The sequence below is a fragment of the Epinephelus moara genome, chromosome 5, assembly GCF_006386435.1.
Source record: "Epinephelus moara isolate mb chromosome 5, YSFRI_EMoa_1.0, whole genome shotgun sequence".
Classification (NCBI taxonomy): Eukaryota; Metazoa; Chordata; class Actinopteri; order Perciformes; family Serranidae; genus Epinephelus; species Epinephelus moara.
In genome coordinates this window covers 120,200-147,709 of record NC_065510.1, presented here as the reverse complement: position 1 = coordinate 147,709, position 27,510 = coordinate 120,200, and the positions used below count along the sequence as shown (strand labels likewise).

At 41.1% G+C, this 27,510-nt stretch overlaps 2 protein-coding genes across 4 annotated transcripts; one reads left to right on the top strand and one right to left on the bottom strand.

Annotated features, from left to right (window-relative positions):
• Window positions 1-758: 758 nt before the first annotated feature.
• On the bottom strand, window positions 759-18,326 carry pus10 (pseudouridine synthase 10). Of its 3 annotated transcripts, none has more exons than XM_050044103.1 (19): window positions 18,202-18,326; window positions 15,424-15,558; window positions 15,038-15,319; window positions 14,869-14,955; window positions 14,667-14,701; window positions 13,902-14,016; window positions 13,589-13,650; window positions 12,872-12,917; window positions 12,022-12,086; window positions 11,838-11,923; window positions 11,607-11,732; window positions 11,455-11,511; window positions 11,287-11,363; window positions 10,510-10,565; window positions 8,862-8,979; window positions 8,390-8,532; window positions 7,053-7,152; window positions 3,363-6,440; window positions 759-3,047 (listed from the first exon to the last, which is right to left on the bottom strand). In XM_050044103.1, the coding sequence occupies exons 2-18, from the start codon at window positions 15,547-15,549 to the stop codon at window positions 6,402-6,404; spliced, it is 1,620 nt and encodes a 539-aa protein (XP_049900060.1). In that variant the 5' UTR covers window positions 15,550-15,558; window positions 18,202-18,326; the 3' UTR covers window positions 759-3,047; window positions 3,363-6,401. The 3 variants fall into 3 exon arrangements, with proteins under 3 accessions (XP_049900060.1, XP_049900061.1, XP_049900062.1); XM_050044104.1 differs by having other exon boundaries at window positions 759-3,005; window positions 3,460-6,440; XM_050044105.1 differs by having other exon boundaries at window positions 3,640-6,440.
• A 210-nt stretch (window positions 18,327-18,536) lies between these two features.
• On the top strand, window positions 18,537-25,998 carry cct4 (chaperonin containing TCP1, subunit 4 (delta)). Its single transcript, XM_050044725.1, has 13 exons — window positions 18,537-18,840; window positions 20,610-20,662; window positions 20,760-20,849; window positions 21,039-21,147; window positions 21,660-21,924; window positions 22,207-22,339; window positions 22,617-22,756; window positions 22,858-22,954; window positions 23,453-23,563; window positions 23,707-23,837; window positions 24,870-25,104; window positions 25,584-25,697; window positions 25,832-25,998. Exons 1-13 carry the CDS (start codon window positions 18,723-18,725, stop codon window positions 25,844-25,846), a joined length of 1,611 nt encoding a protein of 536 aa, XP_049900682.1. The 5' UTR covers window positions 18,537-18,722; the 3' UTR covers window positions 25,847-25,998.
• The last annotated feature ends 1,512 nt before the right edge of the window (window positions 25,999-27,510 follow it).

Here is a 27,510-nt window from a genome sequence, read left to right as displayed (position 1 = left end):
ACCCGTGTACAGTTGTCATAAATGGTGAAATTAGCTACAGAGACCAAAACCATTTTTTGTACGTGGCTGTTAACGTGATTATTTCAGCTGTAAAGTTTGGCATTTTAACTTGGGGGTCTGTGGGGATTGACTCGCTCTTGGAGCCAGCCTCATGTGGCCATTAGAAGGAACTGCAGTTTTTAGCACTTGTGACTTAATTTTTCAGCTGCCAAAGCTGCCACTTGCCAGTTACTGACAGTTTTGATATAAAATATGATGTAATGGTAGTCTAGAAATATATCCATGAAGTATCAGAACAACCTCAGTGAGTCTGCCCTCTAGTGGTCTTCGGGGTGTACAGCACTTGACAACTGAAAAACCTTCAGTTCATTCAGAAAACTGGCTCATGTACTGAGTCAGTGATAGAAGTAAACATCACGACATTATGAACTCATTATGTAGATCAAAGCTAAAATTAATGTTTCTCTTTGATTGTGTATCGACTACTTCATCTGTAAGAAACAAGTTAAATTTTTATTTGTTTCTGGAGAATACTGCCCACTTCATCTGCTCTGCTGTTCTCACTTCACACTTTCAGGGTTCCTGCACACATCCAGGAAGGTTCGGAGGAAGAATTAGGGGTTTTCCAGGTCTGTAAAGATGTTTGCAGTTGCTAAAGATTTGTGGAAAATCATCGTTTTCTTGAAGTTCATGTATAAAAGTGAAGAGAGAAACATGACTGTTAAACATATCGAGTAAAAACAGAAGTCTAGTGAGAGTTTTTTTAGGAAAAGTTTGGATCTTTATTGGAGCTGTGCAGGAACCCTGACAGCACACACAAGGTTTCCATTCATCTTCACACACACACATAAACAGAGACTGTTTAAAGACGATAAATCAGAGTGAAGAAATTTTAATTTATCACGCAGACACCAACAGAAACGAGGCTTCCAGCTCCAGATGCAGGACTCTGGTCCCCGTCTGTCCTGTCAGTATTATGAGATACATTTATTTACACACAGACATGGTTTTTAAACCTAAACCGAGGGTATCAATAAATCACTAATCATGTCACAGATCACGAGAAAACTGAGCCGTGAGACACTCATGTATGAAGACTGTGAGGACTGCCAGAAAAAAGTCGCCCCAAACTTCTTGATGTAAATATGCAATGCCTTTTTTTTTCTTGGTCTTTGGTGGCATCTTGACAGACGAGACATAAACATTTCTTTTCTGTGTGACTGTACTTCAAGCTTGCTGATGAGAATAGTGACGAAAAATACAACAACCACAAACGACTCAAAAACTGCATTTAAGAAAAAATAAATAAAAAGAAGGAAAAAAAAAAAGACAGTGTCAAAGACTGGACCCTTCCATCGATTTTTTTTTTGTTCGTCTCGGGTCAATGCACCGACTCGACTTGTTATCATCCACGGAGGATGTTTCCATGGAGACAACCCCCACCCCCGCCTTTCCGTCAGTCGCCGTGGTCCCCAAAAACGATCGACTCCTGACATTCTGTGAGAGGACATAACTGTAACTGTGGAGTCTGCACTGTCGTTTCTGTTTCCTTTCACCTTCTTTAAAAAGAAAAAAAAATACAAAAAAGTGGGACCATGGGTGACCTCTTATTTTTTATTTTATTTTGCAGTGCTGGTTTCATCAGGTTGTTCCAATCCCATCATCCCCTGCTCCTCCTTGACCCCATTTTTTTTGTACCATAGTATTTGTTTTATTTATGTTTGTCATTCTAGGCAGTGTTACCTTCTATGTCGTTAAAAAAGGCACCTCTTGAAAGTCGCTGAAGATGATGATGATGATGATGATTATGATGATGATGATGATGATGGATGCATTAACTGAAGTCTCTTTTTATTCTTTTTTTTTTTTTCTTTCTTTTTTCTTTGGATCGTTTGCTTGTTTGTTTTCTTACCAAAACATTAGGGCAAGAACCCAGTAGTGGACTTGCGTTGCCGTGGTAGTATTTATTTTGAATTAAATTAAAAGAAATACATTTCAGGGTTTCTGCTGTTGTGACTCTTTATTTCTCACTCCGACCTCGTCACATATTGGCGTCCTTCTCATGGACTTTCCACGTCCACATACGTCGTCCAAGGTACCCTGGGTGAGTTGGTTGTTGACGTTCTGGGACGCTGGGTCAAGTTCTGCCTGTTACATGCATTGTCTTCTTTCAAAACACGCTTCTGTTTCACAGGAAATGTAACGTTTGCATACAGTCTCTTTCAAAATAAACGCACTACGTCGGTACAACACGGCAAATTGACAAAAGCACGTAGTTAGGTTTAGGATAAAAGAACAGGGTTTGTCTTTAGGATCTTAGGGGACGCAAACACTTCTCTCTTGGGTGAAAGTCGATGTTGTTTGACCCATCCACCACACCTCCCGCCCTCCGTCACCCGGTCCTTGTCCTGCCACGTTTCCTCCTGATGCCGCCGGGCGCCGTTAAACTATAACAGCAACCGGCCACGTATCATGCCGATGTTAAAGGACGCCTTTTTCGTTGGTTTCTGACACTGCAAGTCACTGCTAAAGCGCCAGATTTCGACGACTTTGGAGTGAGACCGGGCTCGTTGTTATGCCTCCAATAGCTATAGCCGTGGTCTCAGGCAGTATGTTTGCGGGTTGTATGTCCGTCCGTTCCTCCTACTCTCATGAATGCGGTATCTCAAGTAAGCCTCAAGAAAATGTCGTGTGTCGAAGAACTGGTTAGATTTTGGGTAGTCAGATCACTGTGACCTTGCGTCTTATTCTCATGAACGTGAAATCTCAGGAAGGCCATGAGAGAATTTCCTCAGTTTTCTTTTTACGTTCACTTGGACTCAGATTAGATTTTGGTGGTAAAGGTCAAAGGTCAAGGTCACCCTGATCTCATTTCTCTTATTCTTGTGTAAGCAAAATCTCAATAAAAACTTGAGTGAATTTCTTCAAATTTGGCACAAACGTCCGCTTTGACTCAACAATTAACTGATCAAAATTTGGTGGTCAAAGGTCAAGGTTATTGTGACCTCGTTTGTTTTATTCTTGTATAGGCAATATCTCAAAAATGCCTTTAGGGAATTTCTTAAAATTTGGCACCAACGTCTGCTTGGACTCAACAATTAACTTATCAAAATTTGGTGGTCAAAGGTCAAGGTCATTGTGACCTCGTTTGTTTTATTTTTGTGTACAAAATATCTCAAAAATGCCTTGACGGAATTTCTGAAAATTTGGCACCAACGTCTGCTTTGACGGAATTTCTGAAAATTTGGCACCAACGTCTGCTTTGACTCAACAATTAACTTATCAGAATTTGGTGGTCAAAGGTCAAGGTTTATTGTGACCTTGTTTGTTTTATTCTTGTATAGGCTATATCTCAAAAATACCTTGAGGGAATTTCTTAAAATTTGGCACCAACGTCTGCTTGGACTCAACAATTAACTTATCAAAATTTGGCGGTCAAAGGCCAAGGTTTATTGTGACCTTGTTTGTTTTATTCTTGTATAGGCAATATCTCAAAAATACCTTGAGGGAATTTCTTAAAATTTGGCACCAACATCTGCTTGGATTCAACAATTAACTTATCAAAATTTGGTGGTCAAAGGTCAAGGTCATTGTGACCTCGTTTGTTTTATTCTTGTGTACAAAATGTCTCAAAAATACCTTGAGGGAATTTCTTAAAATTTGGCACCAACGTCTGCTTGGACTCAACAATTAACTTATCAAAATTTGGTGGTCAAAGGTCAAGGTTTATTGTGACATTGTTTGTTTTATTCTTGTGTACAAAATATCTCAAAAATGCCTTGACGGAATTTCTGAAAATTTGGCACAAACATCCACTTGGACTCAACAACTACCTGATTAGAATTGGCTGTGACCCTGCACCTGTCTCATTCTCACAAATGCCATATCTCAAGAACACCTTTAGGGGATAACTTCACATTTGCAACAAGTGCACCCGTGGATTCAGCGATGTACTGATTAGAATTTGGTGGTCAAAGGTCACTGTGACCTTTCAAAACATGTTTTTGGCCATAAACCAAGAATTAATACGCTAATTATGACGAAATTTCACACAAATGTTTAATAAGATAAAATAAATGTGATGACATTTTGTATCCAAAAGGTAAAAGGTTAACTACTGTGTGACATCATCTGTGCGTTCCAATCCCCATACTACCATAGTATATAGTGCGCCAAAAAAAGATTCAGTACGTCCCAATACATTATATTCTACTGCATCCCGTCTGATTTTGCAGTCTGCACGCCCGCATGCGTTTTTGGCTGTTCTGACCCACAATCCTCGTCACATCGACTGAGCTGCAAACAGATGACGGCTTGACAGCTGATTGACAGCTGTCAGAAGTCGCAGTGACTGATGACCTGTCAAATAGTAATAACAATATTGATATTTTAAAAAGTAACTAAACCCCAAAACCACTTTTTCAGTTGAACACTAATGTATGTGGATATTTAGCAGTGTAGTTGATTGATTCAGGTCCAAATCTTGACATTTAAGTGTAAAGCATTTGAATTCTACATATTGTGTTAAAAATATGCCCAGTGACTGCCCTCTACTGGTTGAAACCTGGCTACTGCAATTGAGTTTTCAATGCCACCTTCCAGTATCTTTAGGGACTCTTTGATAATATAGCTTGTATGAAACAGTATTGCGTTTGATAGCCAGTCCCACACACCACAGAGAATCAGACTTCCTAATGTGATATTAATATTTTCCAGGTTAATTTGTTTCACTTCAGTTTGCTGTAAAAATTAATTTGGAGACACTTGAAACGTGAGACTCAGTTACATCAGATAACAGAGAGCATCATGTCTGCTGTGTCTTTACTGCTGCCTGTGAACACAGAGAACAGCACCAACTGATGTGAAAGGTGGGGAAAAATAAATCGAATCAGCTTCGTATCCATGTGGTAATATTATATCAATACACAGATGCCAAGTATGTATTTTTTATTATCTAAGTTATTAATATTGACAGTAGAAATTAAACGTTTGGTAGCCTATTAGAAGAATAAAATTAATTTATTTTTAGATACATTTTGCTGAAATGAAAAGTGAGTGAAGTGAGATGACCGAAAACTTTATCTTATTAGATACGACAGATGTTGGCAAAGTTTTACTTTAGGTACATAACTTGTATTTAAATAAATATAAAAAATAAAAATATATATTATCCCAATGATCAGCATATCGCGAAAGTTATATGATATTGTATTGTGACTTCGGGATCGTGATATTATCGTATCTCGGGGCCTCTTTCCTCTGCAGACCTTAAGAGGAAACGTCTGAACATTTTTGGTATTTTATCTTGAAGTTGTAGAAATATGTCGTGGAAATACTTAACAGAAACGTTGGTTTCCACAATATCTTACCCTTTTATCGCAGAATCGTTTGTCAATGAGATGATGACGACACCTTTGATGATACAACCGTGCTGCTGGATAACAGTAAATTAAATATTGTTTGGTTTTCCCCCTCAGGTTTACATCAGGAGCGATTACTCTGTGATTCAGCAGCATGAAGTCTGAGATCTTGAATGAAGCTACGTGAAACTCAGCTGAGGATAAAGTTCAGACTTAAGGATGATTTTCAACATCCTTACGTGGCTCCTCACTTCCCTTGCTTGTGTCTTAGCTCCTCTCAGTGACGATGTGAAAATAGGACGCGAGGAGCCGATGCTACCAAATAAGTAATCCTTGGTTCCATAGCATCAGTCTTAAGCAACATCAGCTAAGCTAAGCTCCTCCAGAAGCCTCCTCTCTCCTTGACTCCTCCAGGTGCATTTAAGGGATTGGAAGATCCTTCATGATGGTAGAAGGGGGGAATGACTTCTGGTTCACAGAAGGAGAGAGGACACAAGGAAGCGTATGTAGCTTATTGAAAAGTAACCCTACTGATTTAGGTAACAACACTGATCCTCTGGCGCCATCATCAGGACAAACTGGACGTTTTTTTTGCATCACTGGTGGTAAAAAGTGAAAATAGAAAATCTGTCTCTACATTTTCATACCAAACAAAACAATTCTGGTTTAATGAGCGTCACTGCTTCATTTCACTTACAGTCTTGTTACAGAAAAAACGACTTGCCTGAAACTAATCACAACAGAAGAAGACCACTCGAAAGTGTACAAAAACATTTGCTGTGATAAAACTGAAGACACAGTCAAGGAGGCAAATCCAGAACCAAACCATGAACGGAGCAGGCTTCACAAAGCAGCCAGCAGGACTGTGTGACTGCTGTGAGTTCATGGTTCCCTCTTCACCTCCACATTATGGTTACAGTCTCAGGCACTCTGAACCATGTCCATGGTCTGGTGTCGTTCTCCTACACACGGTCACCTTCGGTCTCATGGAAATTGAACATCTGTGGCCTCTCAGAGACAGGACGAAGGCGGCGGCAGCGTTCACTCTGGTATGGGCGGAGGCCAGTCCACATCCACAGACTGAGAGAGGAAACATAAAGATATGGTACGCCTGATGTGACAATTCAGTCACAGTTTTATAGCTGATATATTTTGCCCATTTTCCCCACATAGAAAAACAACTAGGGATGCACGATAATATCAGCACATCATCAATATCGGCTGACACTGGCTTTACAATGATCTATTGGAGTCGGCCAACATGCTTTTTCTTACTTTGCACAATGAATGAATATTACATACACTGAAAAGTATGTAATGCATGTTTGCATGTTCTCCCTGTGTCAGTGTGGGTTTCCTCCAGGTGCTCCAGCTTCCTCCCACAGTCCAAAGACATGCAGGTTAACTGGTGACTCTAAATTGTCCGTAGGTGTGAATGTGAGTGTGAATGGTTGTCTGTCTCTATGTGTCAGCCCTGTGATAGTCTGGTGACCTGTCCAGGGTGAACCCTGCCTCTCACCCAGTGTCAGCTGGGATAGGCTCCAGCCCCCTGTGACCCTCAAGAGGATAAGCGGTTACGGAAAATGAATGAATGAATGCATGCAGTTCTTTCATGTATGTGTCATGTAAACAGATTTTACATTTCCTAATGGATGATAATCTCAAATTGTGGTTTTATTGTTTTCATCTCACCTCCACGTCGAGCTCCAGGATGTCGGTATCGGTCTTCAGCAGCTGACACAGGTTGGGTTTGGTGCGACCGAAGTCTCCGTGGACGAACTCTTTGATGTAACTGTTGGCTGATGTTCAGGAGCACTTTGTGGATACAAAAATAAGGTACAGGAACCAGTGGAGGGGAGTGCATTTACTCAAGGACTGTACTTCAGTTCAAATGTGAGGTACTTGTACTTTACTTTAAGTAAAAGTTCAAATGTATTGGCATCAAAATATAGTTAAAGTACCAAAAGGAGAAGTACTCGTCCAAAATGATTTTTTTTTTTTAATTTTTTTGGGCTTTTTGCCTTTAATGGACAGGACAGATTGAAACAGGGTGAGAGTGAGAGTGTGGGGGTTGACATGCAGCAAAAGGTTGCAAGCCGGAGTCGAACCTGCGACCGCTGCAGTGAGGCATCGCCTCTGTACATGGAGCGCCGGCACTATCCACTACGCTACCGACGCCCCGATGCATTAATGTTTTTAACGCTTTAATGTTGCAGCTTATTTTCTTTATAGGGGTTAGGGATGAGCAACCCTCTACCTGTCTCCATCTACCTGCACTGACAATCCCCAGCCACTCCCACCTGCCTCCCTCTTCCTGAATGGGCAGAGCCCAGAGTCTACATGTAGCAGCAGCTCACAGGTGGGAGTCCTTTTTACTCGGGAGAACAAAGGAGCATGTGGACCAGCCTCATACCACCTTCGAATTGTTTTAAATGAGTATATGAAATGTGAGTTTCCTTTGATGTAAATGCATTAAGAGTAACCTTAGAGGATCAATATTTATTTGCTGCAGTTAAGTTATTGTGTTTGAAGTTGAAATACCGTTGTTGGATTGTTAATTAGACAAACCAGCTCAAACTGCCTTAAAATAAAAGAGTGAAATGAAACCTCCTGCATGTGCTCATCTGTCCTCACCGACACATCACTGAGTTGATAAAGTCCTTGAACCAGAGTATCCGAAATTCCTAAATATTCTTCAGTATCAAATAAATGCAGTGGAGGTAAAAGTACAATATTTGTCTCATAACTAAGTAAAGTACTTGAGTAACTGTAGTGACACTCCACCACTGGCAGCGGGTAAAACAACATGGCCTTTCCTCTGGCGCCCTCCTCTTGATATCCTTTGCATTTTTCCTCACTGGTAGTAAAGATCTAAGAAGAATATCTTATGATTCTTACATCCAGTAATTTTATATTGGGGTGTGAAATAAGCATTAAAGCATCATGGGACCACTAACGTTTCTACAGACTTTCAGTCTCGCTGATTTAATGATTTAAGCTAGACAGAGAAAGAACAGATGTGAGGATACGTCCCGGCCTGTGTCTTCAGCCCCAGGTAGAAGTGATGAGAGTCCAGGAAGCGGGTGGTCATACTGTGGACGACTCGCTGACGGACGGCCAGCGCCCGTCGGTGCAACACCCTCAGAGGAGTCTTCTGGTCCAGAGTCAGATCCTGACGGGATCAACGACAGCCAGAGACTTTATTTTAGATTTTAATCTTCATCTGCTCGATAGGACAGTTTGCTTATTCCTGCAGCATCACTGTTTTCTACTGGTGGTCACTCTGGATCTCCAGTGGAGATAATACGTTTCTGTTTGCATCAATCTAACATCAAACTCAATTTAAAAACATCACAGGCCTGTTTAAAATGTGGGATGCAGTTTGATGTGCAAATGATTAGTTCAGCATCTTGGGTCACAAATCAGCCTGAATAATATCTTTAATCTCTTGGCTGTACACACAAACTGATGTGACTGACTGTGTGTGTGTGTTGTAGTGACCTTGATGTCATCGATGAAGGCGATGTCTTCACTCTGAATGGGTTTCTGAGTCCAGACGAGCGCCGTGTATGACTTGGTTTTCTCCTCCTCTCCCTCCTTCATCCGACTCATGGCCTCCCTGCAGGTTAACACAACTGTCAGCTGTCTTTTATGCTCATTTGTCATATTTCTTTTCATGCAGTTTATTACGCCAAAAATGAAAACACCTTTATTTTAAAGAAAAGTGGGGAAAAGAAGCAGGAATCAGCTCTCTGAAGAGGCTTGGGGGATATTTGCAGTTTGCAGTGGTCCTCAATTTCCTCCATGGATGGGAGAGAACATTGTTGGAAAAATATTCGACAATCTAAGACCCAGCATCAGGAAAAGTACAAAAATATCAGTTTGATATATTGGAGATGTATGTGGCTCAATGGAAGCATACCTTTTGCAAATATTTTGGGACTGTCCCAAACTAAGTTTACACTGCAAGCGCATCAACAAAAGTGTTTACGACTCAAGTACCCCTGAACTTGGAGACTCTTTATCTGGATCACATTCTGTTTTTGAAACAGAGGAGGGATACAAAGCAGCTGCAGGCCCATTTGGCAGGCAGTAAAAAATCAATCACTACAAAGTGATAATCTAACTAATCCCAGTGCCACCCACTCTGGAGGATAAGTACCGAATAATTTTTGAAATATTTAAAATGGAAAAGCTGACCTTCTCTTTGAGGATCCAAAAAAACAAATTCTATCAAATCTGGACTAAACTGATCAAATTTATAACCCCATTACGAGCAGACTGTGTATGACTCTACAACTGCTTCATCTTCATCTTCCTCTCGCCTTTATTCTTTATTAGGATCCCCATTAGTGCTTACTGCAGTAACGACTACTCCTCCTGACAAGACAAAATATTAAACTGACATCGTAGACAATTTACAACATCAATAAATTTAAATAAAACCCAAACAAGAGACATCAGTAGTTATCTCACATTTACAGTGTCTTCACATCAGTAGTAGATAACAGTAGTAGATAGGTGTTGTTATCTACATCAGTAGCAGATAACAAAAGCAAACCAATAGAGTCCATAACCTTGGCTCATAGAATTACATGTAACTGCATGAACTATATGTGACTGCACAAAACATGGTTGTACACTGAGGCATCACCCAAGTGATCGCCACAAATACACATAACCTTCACAAACATTACATCATATGCTGGTAAAAAAGATTTCTTTATTGATAATTGCTGTTCTTAATTTCTTTTTAAAAGTAATCCTACTGGTAACCTGTGTTAAGTATAGTGGTAGTTTATTCCAAATCAACATGGCTCTGTACATTACTGTTTTCTTTAATGCACTAATCTTCAGTAAGGGAAGCGAATATACACCAGAATATAGGCGTGCAGGTTTTCTTAAGGCACAGATATTTTTTAAGTACTGGATCAAGCTGAGGAGGGTAAAAAAATAATGCAACTACCATGTAAACTGAGCTAACCCTGCATCATACAGGCAATTATTATTGTATGTATGGCAAATATTTTATTCTGTATTTTTTGTATTTGTTGTTTTATAAACTGCAAATAAAAAAATTAAAATAATACCAATAATACTAATAATAATCATCATCATGCAGGTGCAGTTTAGATTCATATCTTCTCACCTGGTAACAATCTGCAGGTCTCTCACCCTGATTTTGTCTGAAGACTTGTTGATGGTCTAAAAAAACAAAACAAAAACTTTAGATTAGCGTCAGTAAAAAACATGTAAGGGCAGAGACACTGCATGTGTGCGGCTCTGTCAGTGTGATGAGAGATTTTAACAGAGAGAAATATTAAGAACAAACATCAGCTTCACAGAATATTCAATAGTCAGTCTGTGAAACACTTTGGTCCAAAGTTAAATATCTCAAAAACTACCATGAATACCGCAGTAGCATAGTAGGATTTTAGTGGTATAATATTTTATGTAGTATTTATGGTGGCTTTGTTGCATTTACCATAATCCCATCATCATCTTTTTAGATTTCCTTTTGCGCAATTAAAATCAATCGTTTCTTGGCATGTCTTACTGGTAGGAGACCAAGAACATGCTAAAGGGATTATATATCTCGTCTGGTTTGGAAATGTTTTTGTAGCTCCAATGAGGAGCTGGAAAACATTGCTTGGGAGAGGGTTGTCTGGTCTACTTTGCTTAGCCTGCTGCCACCCCGACCCAGCTCCAGATAAGAGGCTGAAGATGAACGGGTGTCCTCAGGTTTGTGTAAAAGTGAGATCTACTCTCTGGAGATCTTTATGGCTGCAAGAAAACAAAAAGACGTGACCAAACTGGCTGTAGTTGTTGAGATATTTTGCTCTGGAGCAAAGTGTGAGTGAGGTGTTTTATCTGCAGTTTGTGAGGTGGATGATGATGATGAGTGTAGTGAGTTGATGGAGACAACCTCCTGCAGCTGCTTCATCTCCACTTTGCTGAATCTGGATCTGTGAGGATTCAGCAGCTCCATCGCAAACGGACGACCTGACAATTAAACCGAAACAGAAATTCATTCTTCAAACTACAGCTGATAAAGTCCTCTACAAGTGCAGCTTAAAAAAAGAGTGTGTCTTACCATTTCCAAGAGTCCGGACATCCACATCTTCCCTGCCAGACGAGGAGAAATTGAATCCTGTAACAAAATAAAAAGGGTGAACACATGACAACACATTCAGGATCACTGCTCTCAAGCTGCAGCCACAACCAGCCACCAGAGTGTGGACTTACCGTCAGCTCTAAAGGCAGACAGGATGGGCGCTGCGATCAGCTCCTCCACCGACGACTCCATCCTCCTCTCTCCGTCGATGACCCAGGGAGTCTGAGGTAGACTGCGACAGAACTTGTTGTACCTCCCTGGAAACCAGACAGAACATCAGGACAGAAAACTGATCCACTATTGATCCTGAATTCAGACTACAAAAAAGTATAAAAGATGTTTGTGTGTGTGTCCTACAATACCTGCCACAAAGACAGACACGTGGAGACACTGGACGTCCTGAGAGATGCAGCTGCTGCTCGGCTGAGCTGGTGGACAAGGGTAATGTCTGAAAAGGTTTTAACAATTATTTCAATTTGCACTCTTTAGAAAAAAAAAACACCTAAACTGAGATAGTAAGAACTGAGATATGAAGCTGATGTTTACTTAAGGAATTTTGCATCATCTATCTTTTCCAGAGCTTTGACCACGGCCATCCGGGTGAACACCGACTGCACAAAGACACAAAAGACACACGGTTTTTATTATACCTATAATATACTGTAGATAATATGATATAAAAAGGGCAGACATTACTCCACTACATCTTTACAGATCAAACAGTGATTTGCTGCTGTATAAATGCTCTGACCGTCGCACACACAACCTTTAATAATCAGACTAGGGGACTTCCTATACTGTGTTCACACTACGAGTTAACGTATTTACATCATCACGTGTTTGTGTGTGTCGGCTACTGCCATTAAGCACCTCAACAGAATGCCATCTACAGTTTGTATGTAGTCAAAAAATATCTATACTGATTTATGTCTGAGCCCCATTTTAATGTCACATTTCACCGCCCCATTGGATCCCTGTTTGCACCGCAATGCACAGAAAGATAGTGTACCGTCAGCTAGCCAAAAAACAAAGTACCACAGCTAGAAACAAAAATACGATTGGCTGATGGTCCACTGTTTTCCTTTTAGACTTCAGATGTAACATTTTAATTAGTGAGCTTCAGACAGAGCCAGGCTAGCTCTTTTCCTCCAGGTTCCAGACTTTATGCTAAGCTAAGCTAACCATCTCCTGGCTCCAGCTTCATACTGAACAGACAGACATGACAGCGGTATCGATTTTCTCCTCTACCTGGTATATTTAGAAAAAAAAAAAAAAAAAAAGGTCAAACTATTTCTTTAATGTGTCTTAAAAACTTGTAAGTTTCAATATGACAAAAAAACTTCATGCTATTGATTAAAAAAAACTCTTTAACACGTTCACTCTGTTGCTTCCTCACCTGTTTGTTCTTGGTGGGTTTGAAGCAGTCAGCACATGTTGTTGCTCTGTGGGAGGGACAGAAAACAGAAGGCAGAGCATCAGTCAGGTTCACAGGTCAGAGGTCAGCTCCACATCAAAGTCCAAGACTAACACAATCATCCATGGGTGTGCTCCGAATCGCATACTTTTTCTTTTTACTTTCAGTAGGTGCTGCAGCTGCCCTGAAAAACTACGTACTGTTGCATGCAGTATGAACACGATCAGGACGTACTACTGTCTCATGACATTACATCCTGAACTTTGACCCTCTTGCTTTGATATCCGTTACCTTGGAGATAAAACAAGCTACTAACCACTAACAGCTGTCAAGTAGCTGTCATCTGTTTGCGGTTCAGTCAATGTGACGCACTGTCCGCTGCAGAAAAGCATGCTGCATTGGGTATTGCAAAATCCGACCAGATGTAGTAGAACATCCTGGTATTTTTGGCATACTGCATTTGAAATACTATGTACTGGAACATAAATCCTTTTCCGTCGTACTATATAGTATGGCAGTATGGGTACTGGAACACACAGTATGACATGAATTGTTGTTCTGACCTTTGACCTGTGTACTTATTGTTACCATTAAATGTGATGATCCATGCATTTAATTTAATTCTGCGTTTACATTCATCTAAAGTCAGCAACGTAACATCACAGCTTTCTGTAGCTCTGCAGAGATACCAGCACTCACAGGAAGTGGCAGTCAGCGTCCGTCTCTGGGTGAGTGAACTCCACACCGACCTCGAAGAAACTCTGAAATTACAAACAAAAACAGAATGTCAGCTCCACATAATTTGTCATCTAGTGTGGAAAAATAAAATCATTTTAATAAATCAGAGGGAGAAAAATATAAATTAAAGGCTTTTAAATCCCAAAATTGGCTGTGAGAACGTAAACTGAAAAGGAAACATTAAAGGTTTAATATATAACGTCAAGATTGTAAACGTGTGTATGAAACATATTCCTTAAATAGATGAATAAATGACAGAATTTTTCTGGCCTACCCTGGTAACTACTGCAACGCCCCCCAGCTCCTTGGCGACCTGACCCTGCATGATCCACTTAAAGGCCTCCTTCACCTGGATGACGTCGTCCTTGTCGACTGCCATACTCTTCTCTCTGAGTGAGTAGACAAGATTGGGAAGAGATTTCTAGAAAGAAACATTGATGTTGAGGGTTTTTCGGTGCTTTGAGCAACACAAGTATTTTTTTTTTTTTTTTTTAAATAATCGGTATCACTTAAGGGCACTGGTATCATAATTTTTTAAATGATACCCAGGGACTATTTTCTTTCCACCAAACTACACCCACCAATCATATCACTGTGCAGAAGGGCAGCGTGCATCTACTGCTAGCTCACCACCGAGCTTGCTAACGTCACAACTCAGCTGAGGAGGATGCCATTATTATTTATGCTTGGCGTTGTCACAACCACGGGCCTGTCATCCAGGTGTAGTTTGGTAGAAGGAAAATAATCCCTACGTGAAACCGCTCACAACAAGGTCTGTGGATTATTTTGAGTAACCAGGGACATTGCTGTTGAGTTTTTTTCGCTTTGAGCACTACAAGCTGAGTGCCATCTAGTTTCATTATATCTCTACGGCTGATATCTCCAACTCTCTGCAACTCACACCAAAACAATCTAGATTGATAAATAGCAGGTAACGTATTTTGGGGTGAATTGTCCATTTAATTGTGTGATTCCACATGATGCCAGACTGAACATGAGGTGACGTTTGAAATGTAGGACACAAGACAAAATCATTCACCTTAATTCCTTCTTCACATGAAGCCAACAGGAGTGCTGCAGGAATAAAATAAACACCCGTTAACAATTATGTATTATGTATTATTAATTATGTTGCTTCAATACCATGAACACACACTGTAGTTTATTTGGACTCAATCCTACATACACTGCCCTGCTGCCACAAACACTCACTAGAGCACCACATACACACATAGACTGACCTCTCGGACACACAGCTGAGCAGGCAGAGAGACAGACAGCACCAGAGTGTCGAACTCGTACTTTTCTGCCTTCACCTTCTCTGCTATCTGTGAACACAGAACAAAACATCACGTTTATCTGAACCAATCTGTCACTGCAGTCCCTGTGGTACGTGCCTGTTTTACACACCTTTACAGCCTGAGTCAGGCCACAGAGTTCCTGCAGGATCCCCAAACACACCACACACACACTCGACTCTTCATCCTTCAGTTTGACAACAGCAGCAGCAGCAGTGTCGTCCTCTGGCAGACACCCAGTCTCACTGGGCTCCAGTTTCGCTCTTTTACTTGGGGGGTCTTCAGTTGGATCTGGTACTGCTGCATCATGGGATTTGCTGTTTTCTTCTGCTGATTCTTGTGATTTGCTGTTTTCTGTGTTGTTGATGAAGGCTTTGAGTTCTTTAAGTGTATCCTGATGATGACACAATGCATGATGGGTCAGTACGTTATAGGCATTAAGAGGGAACACCAGCACTTTTAAAACACTCATAATAGAGCACAGAAGGTGAGTCTTACCTGGTGAGGTTTTCTGTAGGCAGCCTGGACGCTCACACAACAGAACCTGAGGACACAGCGGACACAGCAGCCAGCTGACAGCAGCTTCTGGATGATGGGTTTATCCTTCTCCTTCAGCGGCAGCATGACTTCAGGCTGCAGGAGGTGCAGAGACATTTGTTAGGAAACACACAGGGTGGTCAGTACTGGAATGATTACTTCATTCGCCACAGGACAGTTACTCAGCTGATGGCAGGTGGTAAACTTTCCTAAGTCATAACAAGTAAACGAACAATTAAAAAAAAACAAAAAAAACTTAAGGATGTCAAGCTCTTCTTATTCTCATTGTTGTAAATTAAAGCATTTGAATTTTCAGACTGTTGGCCAGGCATGTAAAATAGTCTTGATGGTCCAATGTGAAGGATTTAGGGAGATATATTGGCAGAAATTAAATATAAGAAATGTGTTGTCTTTAGTGTATAATCACCTGCAAATAAGAATTATTGTGGTTTTGTCACCCCATTTATATCTACATTCAATATGGCGGTAAAACAAGAAAACAGCTTAAGATTCAAGATCAATGGACATAAATTTGCCATTCGCCGTGCTGATCCTAAATCAGCTGTTGCCAGACACTTTCACTTTTCAGTAATCATTCTATATCAGATTTAGCATTCTGTGGCATTGACATGATGGTACCTAATCACCATGGGGGTAATATAAACCAAATTCAACTCCAATGTGAGTGCAGATGTATCTTTTACCTTAAAACACTCCATCCCAATGGCTTAAATGAAAAATAAGATATGATGTGTTTTCTGTGACTCGTATTGTCTCTCTGTACCTGCGAACCCCACTTGTCAGTTTTCATCCCATAATTGTATGTGTGTATGTACTCACCGGCCACTTTATTAGGTACACCTGTTCAACAGCTTGTTAACACATAAACCTAATCAGCCAATCACCTGGCAGATATTCAATATAGTCATGTAGACATGGTGAAGACGAGCTACTGAAGTTCAAACTGAGCGTCAGAATGATGAAGAAAGGTGATTTACGTGACTTTGAACGTGGCATGGTTGTTGGTGCCAGACGGGCTGGTCTGAGTATTTACTGGGATTTTCAGCACAACCATCTCTAGGGTTTACAGAGGATGGTCCCAAAAAGAGAAAATATCCAGTGAGCCAAAATGCCTTGTTGATGCCAGAGGTCAGAGGAGAATGGCCAGACTGGTTCAAGATGATAGAAAGGCAACAGGAAGTCAAATAAGCACTGGTTCCAACCAAGGTGTGCAGAAGACCATCTCTGAAGCAACAACACCTTGTCCAACCTTGAAGCAGATGGGCTACAGCAGCAGAAGACCACACCAGGTGCCACTCCTGTCAGCTAACAACAGGAAACTGAGGCTACAATTCACACGGGTTTTCTCACCAAAACTGGACAATAGAAGATTGGAAAAACCACATTCAGATGGAAGCATGGATCCATCCTGCCTTGTATCAACGCTTCAGGCTGCTGCTGGTGGTGTAATGGTGTGGGGGAGATTTTCTTAGTACCAACTGAGCATGGTTTAAACACCACAGCCTACCTGAGTATTGTTGCTGACCGTGTCCATCCCTTTATGACCACAGTGTACCCATCTTCTGATGGCTACTTCCAGCAGGATAACGCACCATGTCACAAAGCTCACATCATCTCAAACATGACAATGAGTTCACTGTACTCCAATGGCCTCCACAGTCACCAGATCTCAGTCCAATAGAGCACCTTTGGGATGTGCTGGAACAGGAGATTCTCATCATGGATCAACTGTGTGATGTCATCATGTCAATATGGACCAAAGTCTCTGAGGAATGTTTCCAGCACCTTGTTGAATCTGTGACACCAAGAATTAAGGCAGTTCTGAAGGCAAAGGGGTCCAACCCAGTATGGCATGGTGTACCTAATAAAGCAGCCAGTGAGTGTATGTATGTGTACCAGCAGTTGTTTGACACTAAGCTTTGTTGTGCTTGCTCTTTGACTTGTAATGATGTGGCCTATTGCTAGCTGTCTTATAAGAGTTACCTATGTGTATGTTGAACCAGCATGCATGTCTCATTCTGCACTGAAGAAAGTCCAACATGGACTAAAACGTTTTTCCACTCTATGCACATTTTTGATACCCAGACTTCAGTCTGAATCCCTTTTGTGATTCTTCCATTGCTGCACCGTGACATTTCTTTGGTTTCTACACCAGAAAAGAAGACTAACATAGAACAGTTTATTAAAGCGCAGCTCATCCCATGACTACCTATTTAAATCTGCTCACTTTTTTGATGCCAAGCTTCCAGTTTCTTTTACCAATGACTGCTAATTTCATCTGTTCTGATTCAACTGTTGCTAGGAGAGATCTCTGTCTCTTTGTCCCCTTCAGATGCCACTCTGGTTGTACCATTGTGCCGCGTTTAGTACTCCATGAACAAAACAAGCCTTTCATACAAACTAAATGGGACTTTCTACAATCCTTACAGCATCAAAGACCAGTTCAACATATACAGTAGTGCTTTCACACAACTGGCTGGACACAGTGAAGCTTTTGTGGCGTGATTCTAAATTTTTGAACGGTAGTGTAAATGATGTAGATAAAACAGATAATATCTTGAAACACTTGTGCCCAAGAGGCTCAAAACAACCGCATGCATGCCTGTCTGGTCTGCAGACTCTGCTGTCTGCTAAGCTAACTTAGCTAACACTGGGCGTTTAAGAGCCTCAATGACAGGAGATTAACGGGTAGCTGCTAAACACTCAAAATAAACCTACCGGACACAGAGGCGGTGAATTCACGAAGATATAAAGTTACTACAACAAGACAAGGTTCAGTTTCTTGTTAGCATGTTCATGTAAAATGCTTCTTCCCTGCTATTCCAATCAGAACAGACAAAGCTAATCAACCCAGATCAGCTCCTCTTAATTTAATGAGAAGGTTTCGGCTTAAGAACAACGTGGAAGCTACAAAAATTAATTTTAATGATTAATAAAGTTATTGTATAATCTGAACAAAAATGTAAACATTTTATAGTTTAGAAAATCTGCGTGAATCGATTGTATCACATCGGTACTCGACGCCTAATGTCTGAATACGTCATGTCCGGGCAGTTTGACAGCCGGGTCTTTCCTCTCTCTGCAGCCGCCGGTGTCTCTAGAAGGTTCCGACTGGGACTGGGTGGAGATTTCAAAATCTGAGTCCATCCGAAGCCGAACCGCGGTGTTTCAGCTCCGGGACAACATCACTCCCGTTCTGAAGACTTCTCCTAACATTTTCCATCGATTATCGAGACAAGATGCCCGAAGCAGCGGTGGCACCGAGGATCTCAAACATGAGCAGAAACAAAGGAGGGGCGTATGTGGACCGCGACAAGCCGGCCCAGATTCGGTTCAGTAACATCTCTGCTGCCAAAGGTAGGTTAAATAATCGTAATCTTATTTATAAGCTACTTTAAAATTGCTAATATCCGGCCCGGCACGTCACCTTTCAGTACAGTATGAAATGCTAGCTGTGGGCTGGGCAGGGAACCGTTAACTCATCTTCATTTTAAGCATTAGCTTTTACCTGGTGCGAAATCTAATTCAATAAAGTGCCGATTCAGTGCTGAAAGCACACAGCAGAATAACTACAAAACTTAAGAGGCGTCTATTAATTCAAAAGAATCTCCTTTTCAATTCGGCATACATGACATGCAACAAATACCACTTAATTTAATCAAACTTACCTCCAATTTGGGTTGCTCCGCATAAAGCTACTTCCAGTGTAGCTGTAAATAACGTTAATAATGTCAGACTTTTTTTTTTATTTGAAGAGATGGTGTGTTCTCCCTCTGCAAGATGGTCATGACTCAACACAATCTCAGTTTTAGCTAGCTGTGTCCCAAAGTGCTGCAATACTATATATGGCCAGAGGCTAAGATGCAAAGCCTGAAATGTGTATCCTATCTTAAAGCTGAGGCAAATAGGCTAGCATTATAATGAGTGACTTTGCTTTTTTTTTTTTTTTAAACCTCCTTTAGTTGGTTTATAAACAGACAATAATTTCAAAGTGATAGAGGAGCATACATATGTACATTAGATATGAATTAAATGGTAAATGGACTGTACTTCTATTACTCTTCTGACCACTCAATGCGCTTTTACACTTGATGTCAATTCAGCCATTCACACACACAGTCACACACTGGTGGCCGAGGATACCATACAAGGCTACTCAGTAACCAGTCATGCACTCTCACACACTGATCCATCAGAAGCAATTTGGGGTTCAGTATCTCGCCCAAAGATGCTTGGATATGTGGACTAGAGGAGCCAGGCCATCGAGCCGCCGATCTTCAGAGTAGTGGACGACCCGCTCTACCTCTGAGCCACAGCCGTCCCCCTATTTAATCCTTCAGACATACCGAGGAAGCAATTGTTAACAGTCTTATAAAACACAGGATATCTCTTATCCAGTGGGTATGAGAGGAGACAGGCTTCCCAGAGTCATAGAAAACCTGTAAAAGCCATACAATTTCACAATCTCATTTTCCAGGCCTGGAAAAGTCCAGGAATTTTGTTGTGTGTAATGAAATTAATTGTTACAGTCATCCTCTGTGGATAAGTTTCCACATAATGTCACACATATAACTAACTAGATTGGAAAAGGTTGCTGTTAATTTCCACACAATGATAAACATTCATGTTATATGTTGTGAATTGTCATTACATTTTATTATGGGTCCTTGAAAAACATGTTGGATCCCCGATGAGAGAGACTATTGCAGTATTGGGCGTCTAGCCAGTAGGCTTGTAAATGCTATGATGTCCTTTTTGGGCTTGTGTAAGGAAGGTGCATCAGTTTGCTTTTAATGTGGAAACTGGATTTTGACGGCTTGATTTTTCTTAATGTTTGGAATTCGTGAATTATTTATGAGCTTTGTTCATTTTATTATCCTGAAACATGCACATGCAGCATTTGCTGTGTGCAGTAGGAAGAACAAGACCAACCTTTATAATAAAAGGCGCATTATTTTTCGTCAGCATTTAATATTAATATTTTAACAACAAGAAAATATTTTAACTAATATTTTAACAACAAGAAAACACTTGTGGTTATTGTGTGTTTTTCCTCTTCCTATTGAAAACATGAATGTGAGTTGATCATTGTCACGGTACTGACACGTCACCTGCTTGTCTCACAGCTGTTGCAGATGCCATCAGAACAAGCCTGGGGCCCAAAGGAATGGACAAGATGGTCAGTGAACAGATTTTGGCTTCAGACGAACTTTACCTAGCTCCTGGGTCATACACACGTGTTTCTGAAGCAGGTGCTGTTTTTGTGTTCGTTTCAGATCCAGGATGAGAAAGGTGACGTGACCATTACCAACGATGGCGCCACCATCCTGAAGCAGATGCAGGTGCTCCACCCTGCAGCCAAGATGGTATGTTCCACCAGACGCTGTCTGATGCTGTTGATTCAGCTGCATCCAAACCATAAATGCTCCTTTTTACAGCATTTTTTTTTTCCCTTTTCCCAAGATGATTTGTGATGCACATCATTGATATTTCAACATGAACTAATCTTTGTTGTCTTTGAAACCTGTATTGAAATTTTTGTGTGTTTGTTTCAGCTGGTGGAACTGTCCAAAGCCCAGGATATTGAGGCTGGAGACGGCACAACATCTGTGGTGGTGATTGCTGGAGCGCTGTTGGAGGCCTGCTCCAGACTGCTGCAGAAAGGTAAGAGCTGTGAAGGAAAGAAAGCAGACACACAATTAAATAAATGCCACTATTGTAAATGCTTATCTTGGCTTTAACGTGGAGCATTGCTGGGGAGTGGAAGTTTAGCAGTTTGATTAGCAAATTTCAGGAGAATTAATTTAGTTTTGGGGAGTATCTACCTGTATTCATGCACACATTTAAAAGTGGAAAAGGATGGAAAAATTGGCAAATTGAAAATGAGAAGATGCAAATATAAGCGGTCATGAGCAGATTATTCAAGTTGAGTTTAATTTCAGAAGAGGGCCAGAGTATTTAGAAGTGGGAAAAGTCAAAAGTACAAAGATATTTAATTCAAAATAAACTTAAAAAGTCAGCAAATCCTCACAATTTGTAGCTGAAACCAGAGACCATTTGGCACTTTTGCCGGGTAAATGATTATTACAATCAAGTGAATATACATTTTTGTTGACTGATTGTCTGTAGATCGACTACTCTGTTCTTAAGTGTTTACACGTTGTCCCGTCTGTCAGGTATCCACCCCACCATCATCTCAGAGTCCTTCCAGAAGGCTGTGGAGAAAGGTGTGGAGGTGCTGACGGGCATGAGCCGGCCGGTGCAGCTGAGTGACCGCGAGACGCTGCTCAACAGCGCCACCACGTCACTGTGCTCCAAGGTGGTGTCGCAGTACTCCAGCTTGCTGGCTCCCATGAGCGTGGACGCCGTCATGAGAGTCATCGACCCGGCCACTGCCACCGGGGTCGACCTGCAGGACATCAAAATCATCAAGAAGCTCGGGTGAGTGTGGAGCCCAGCTGGTCCGTATCACAAATCATGTGAAACAGAAATTGTCACCTGGTTTGGTTTTCTAGTGAAGAAAGATTTCACCTATATTTCAGGCTTTTTAATATTTCTTTTAAAAATTGTAATCATATTGAGGTAATAGAGGAAAAGGGTACTTTGTGTGTCAGAAGTCATCTGAGACCTTTTTCCTTCTGTAGTTCATGGAATTCCAGAAGGATTTCAGTGCCTGCATGTAAAGTATTGATCTGAATATGTGTCTTCGTATTGTGTTTTTAGAGGGACCATTGACGACTGTGAGCTGGTGGACGGCCTGGTGCTGACCCAGAGGGTGGCCAACACCGGCGTATCCCGTGTGGAGAAGGCCAAGATCGGCCTCATCCAGTTCTGCCTGTCCCCTCCCAAAACTGACGTGAGTCTCCTGATAACTTTCAGCTCAGAAGAGAGGTGGCAGCTTTTCTCTCTGGTTTAAATGTGAATGTATGTTGCACTTAACTTTGAGGGAAATATTAATCATCAGTGCAGAAAGTTTTACTGCTGTGCATTGCAGCTGACAAAACCCTTTATTCATATAAAATAAATATTTTAAAACTACATTTTGGAATTGAAATAAGCTTGACATCATTTATTCAAACTACTGAAATGATCACGCAGTATGATCACATCACGATATGTCTTTTGGCATGCAGATGGACAACCAGATCGTGGTGTCAGACTACGCCCAGATGGACCGTGTGCTGCGGGAGGAGCGCGCTTACATCCTCAACATGGTGAAACAGATCAAGAAAGCCGGCTGCAACGTGCTGCTCATCCAGAAGTCCATCCTCAGGTACACAAACATGTCTGAAACGAGAACAGATACTGGTGTCAAACTTTATAGATTTAGACAATAAACATGTTCGATACTAACAACAAACTGTCCTGTGACAGAGACGCTCTGAGCGACCTCGCCCTGCACTTCCTCAACAAAATGAAGATCATGGTGGTGAAGGAGATTGAGAGAGAGGACATTGAGTTCATCTGCAAGGTGAGTGTCATCAAAACGTTCACAGCTGCAGCTGCACTGTGTTTCAGACGGCACCAAGGGCTTAAGTTATTTCTGTGGCAAGCAGGTTCTGTTTTCAGTTTGGTTTGTGAGCATGATTACAGAAAAACTACTGGCCCAATGTTCATGAAACTTGTATAATTATTAATTATAATTCAAATAATTTTTTCACTTTTGTTAGTGCAGGACTGAGTGGTTTCACACAAAACTAAATAGTACTACGACAAACCTACAGAAAACTGCGTCTGTCTCGACTTTCAAAATGAGTAGTTCATGGCACTTTAAACAGGAAAAATCATTTGTCTCTCCATTAACTACCTTATGTATTATTCCGAAATAAGTTCCTGTGGTGGTCCACCTGAAGGGGAGAGACTTTGCCTCTTAATATTTCTTTTTGTGGTTAGTGACACCGTTTTGTTTCTTTGCAGATAAACCCATTGTATAACGGTAAAGTAACACAAAGTCTCTCCTCCCCTCCAGACTCTTGGCACCAAGCCCATCGCCCACATCGACCACTTCACTCCAGAGATGCTCGGCACAGCAGAGCTGGCGGAGGAGGTCAGCCTGGATGGCTCCGGCAAGCTGGTCAAGGTAGGCGTCAGGCCCCGAGTCTTTGAACTGACACCTTGGCCGATTAAGAGCTTATATTAGAGCAGTTGACACATCATACTTCACAAACGTCCAGACTCTGTGGCGTTATGCTTCCACTAAACATTTTATGTTGCTCCTTTCAGATCACAGGCTGCGCCAGCCCCGGGAAGACGGTGAGCATCGTGGTTCGAGGCTCCAACAAGCTGGTGATCGAGGAGGCAGAGCGCTCCATCCATGATGCGCTGTGTGTCATCCGCTGCCTGGTCAAGAGGAGGTCGGTCATTTCTGCAGATTATTTCACAAACATGACAAAAGGATTCACTGAAGCTGAGAGGAAGAGCACATTCCTCCCTGCTGACTTTGATATCAGAGATAAAGTGTCCAAATACATTTTTTCAGATGCCCTCTGTCAAAGGCGCTCCTGCTTTGGTCCATCCTGCAGAAGCGTAACAAAAAGAGGAACAGAACTGTTGAAAGCTCAGCATTTATCTACTCCTGGTTGTTTCAGCAACGTGGCCTGGGAGCATTCACACATTTATTACATACCCCAGGAACACTGAGAAATGATTTCAAGTGTTTTACCGAACATTAAATGCACAACAAATACACAAATATTCTGTTGGGAAATGTATGTCAGCTTCTTAAAAGTTGATTCAAGTTTTCTATTGGTAATAATAACATTATTAGAGATAATTGCCAACATATAGAGATCTGAGGGGTCAAGAAACAACGAACAAACCTCCAGGCCAGTCAGACTTATTTGGAAGAGAAAGTGAAGACTTGAGACCAACTTGTAAAAATGACTATTTTAGTATTAAATATGTTTGCTTCAGTACATTATAAATGTGGGATCCCGCAGTTTTTTTCCGTCATTTCTTGTGTCCCAAAAATCTGCATCCAATGTAGCTGGAATGCACCACATACTCAATTTTACATCATACTTACTATGAATAGTATATGATCTCAAACAGACCTCAGTCTGAGCACAGCCCTGCACACACACACACACACACACACACACACACACACACACACACACACACACACACACACACACACACACACACACACACACAGTTTACTTGTGCACCAGGATACATTTCCAGTGTGCTCATTTTAAGTGTTACCTCCTCAAAAAAGGTGTTTATAGAATGTCTGATCATCTCACTCCTCATTGGACTTTCTTTTAGCGATGTCACCACGTTCACAGCTTTTTGCAATGAACTGACTTTTTTGGGTGCATGGTGGGATATAACTTGATATCCTCTCATTAACCTTTCTTCGCCTTATCTCCTCCTCCCCACAGGGCTCTGATAGCTGGCGGCGGTGCTCCAGAGATTGAGCTGGCCGTGCGTCTGGCAGAGTACTCGCGCACTCTGGCTGGCATGGAGGCCTATTGTGTGCGGGCGTACGCCGACGCCCTGGAAGTGATCCCCTCAACACTGGCTGAGAACGCAGGCCTGAACCCCATCTCCACTGTGACAGAGCTCCGCAACAGGCACGCCCAGGGAGACAAGATGGCCGGCATAAACGTCCGCAAGGTCAGCTCTCCTCCCCTTTAGTTGCTGAGCAGAGAGTGTACGTTAGTGCTGATCAGTTGTTTAAGTTATTTATCCAATAAAAAAAGCACTATTTTCTTTGGTATTATAAATTAAATATCTTTGATATTGGGACTCAAAAAAAAAAAAGAACAATTTGAAGTCACTGCCGTTGGGCTCTTGGAATCAGGGACATTTCACAGACCGAACAATTCATCAGTTAATTGTGAAATAATTAACAGATTAATCAGTAATAGAAATAACTATTAGTTGTAGCCATGTCACATTAAATAGTGACGGCAGTAAGAATACCATATTGTTCTCTCCAAAGGTAAAAGACACGTAATGTTGCTGCAGCATTAGCAGACTCTCCACCGCACACCTTCTAATAGGCTGTTCTTGCTCTTGTAATCTATATTTTCCTTCACTGTGTCATGACTGATGTGACTGACTGGTTTACTGTGTCTCTGTGTGTGTGACAGGGAGGAATCTCCAACATCCTGGAGGAGCTGGTGGTGCAGCCTTTATTGGTCTCCATCAGCGCTTTGACCCTTTCCACAGAGACGGTCCGCAGCATCCTCAAGATCGACGACGTGGTAAGACTCAAACATCCCAAACTGTAGATTAAATAATTTAAAGTAGATTTGCTGAGTCTGTATTAATGATTTTGCTGAATCTGAGTTGATTGTGTTCCCCCTGAGGTCTGAAGTCAAAATCTGTTTTGTTACAGGTGAACACCCGATAAAAAGAGTCTGTCCAGTGAGTCCTGTCCACTAAGCCTGCTCGTGCTGCGAGGGATCAGAGGACTCTGTCAACGTCAGTCTGTTCAGATTTCCACTGTAGTTGTTACGTTGCGTAATTTAATAAAAAAAGGCTTCTTTTTTTGTTGACACTCCAGCTGTTGCCTGTGTGATTCTTTTGTCTCCAAGTTACACCCATGGGTCTCAACCTCGTGGCCCTCTAGACAGTTATTTATAATGTATAGAGAATGTGAAGGGCTGCACGATATGCAAAAAAAAATTATATGGTATTATTCTGACACATACTGTGATAGCGATATGAGTCACAACTTTAGTTGAAATGGTAAATTTTGCATTTCAACATCTAAAAATGATGATGATGATGTGATTTCTGCTGGTTCTTTGTCAAACAAGGAAGGTCCCCTATGTCTGGAATATTGATTTGTAGGCCGGGGCATCTGTGCAGCACCACAATACTTCACTTCTTATGGTATGTATGATGATATTGCACACGGCCATATTGCTATTTCGATAATATTTTTGTTTAATTCTGCAGCGCTAAAAGGTACATCACACTGTGTGAGACGGGGTGCCACCAGTGTACATTACCCAGTCAAGTATCAGTAGAGTGGAGGTGGTGTTTTGCCCCTGCAAAGCTGAAAAATGGCTCCATGTGTAAAAATAATAAAAAAGAATTCTGATAACTTTTAGGCCATTCTCTCAAGTTTTAATACTGAACAATGAATTTGCCATCAAGGTAGTATAATCATAGTACTAAAGATTGTTGGACTACATGTTGGTAGTAGCAAAGCCAAACAGTGAAGACTAGTGAACGCAAAACAGATTTTTTTTTGTACTTTTTAAAAAAAGCTTAAACCAGAGAAGACTTAATAGTATTAAACATCTATCGTTCAACATGGGACAGAATATGCTTCAAAATCTCAGTTTCTAGAAGTGACCTCCAGTTGAAAACAAAGTCTAGCATTATTAAAAAAAGAAGTTTTACAGACCTGATACTGTCCAGATTTTAAACCCTTAACATAAAGCATTAAAGGTGAGTAGGATTTTCTTTCCAAACTATGGGAATTGTGTTACTAAATTTTCCAATGTCCCTTCATTACAGTCTATACATGATGGATTGGAGTTCAACACCAACTCTTCTGTTTGCTTTCAGTATAGTTGGGAGTCTACAAAAAAGGAGAGAAATATCTGTGGTTTTAATATCTGTTTTGCAGAAATAAAACGACTCCACTGATATGTTCAATGGTCGAATGTAACTGAGGGACTGTTCTCTACCTATCAGAGGAGAGGGGTGGCTGGGATGTGACTTTTTTTTTTTTTTTTTTGACTCTCCCTGAATATTTTTCTTCAGCCTCCCTGATTGACTTGGGGGAAAAAAATGCATGACTGTCCCTCCACTATAATTAGTTGTTAGAGTTTTAAAAAAACGTACCCTTTGGTGTTTGAAAGATAAATGTTCAAGACGAAATCCTGGCATTAAAAAAAGCATTGGTTTTTCACTCTTGTCGTGCATGCTAGTTTGTCAGTGCAAATGGTTTATTTTCGTCAAAATTTAAAATGAGACGTGGAATGATTTAGAGTGATTTTGATGATGCTTTGATAAATAGTGAAATTTTGGTGTTTTAAAAAACAAAACATGCCCCCCAAA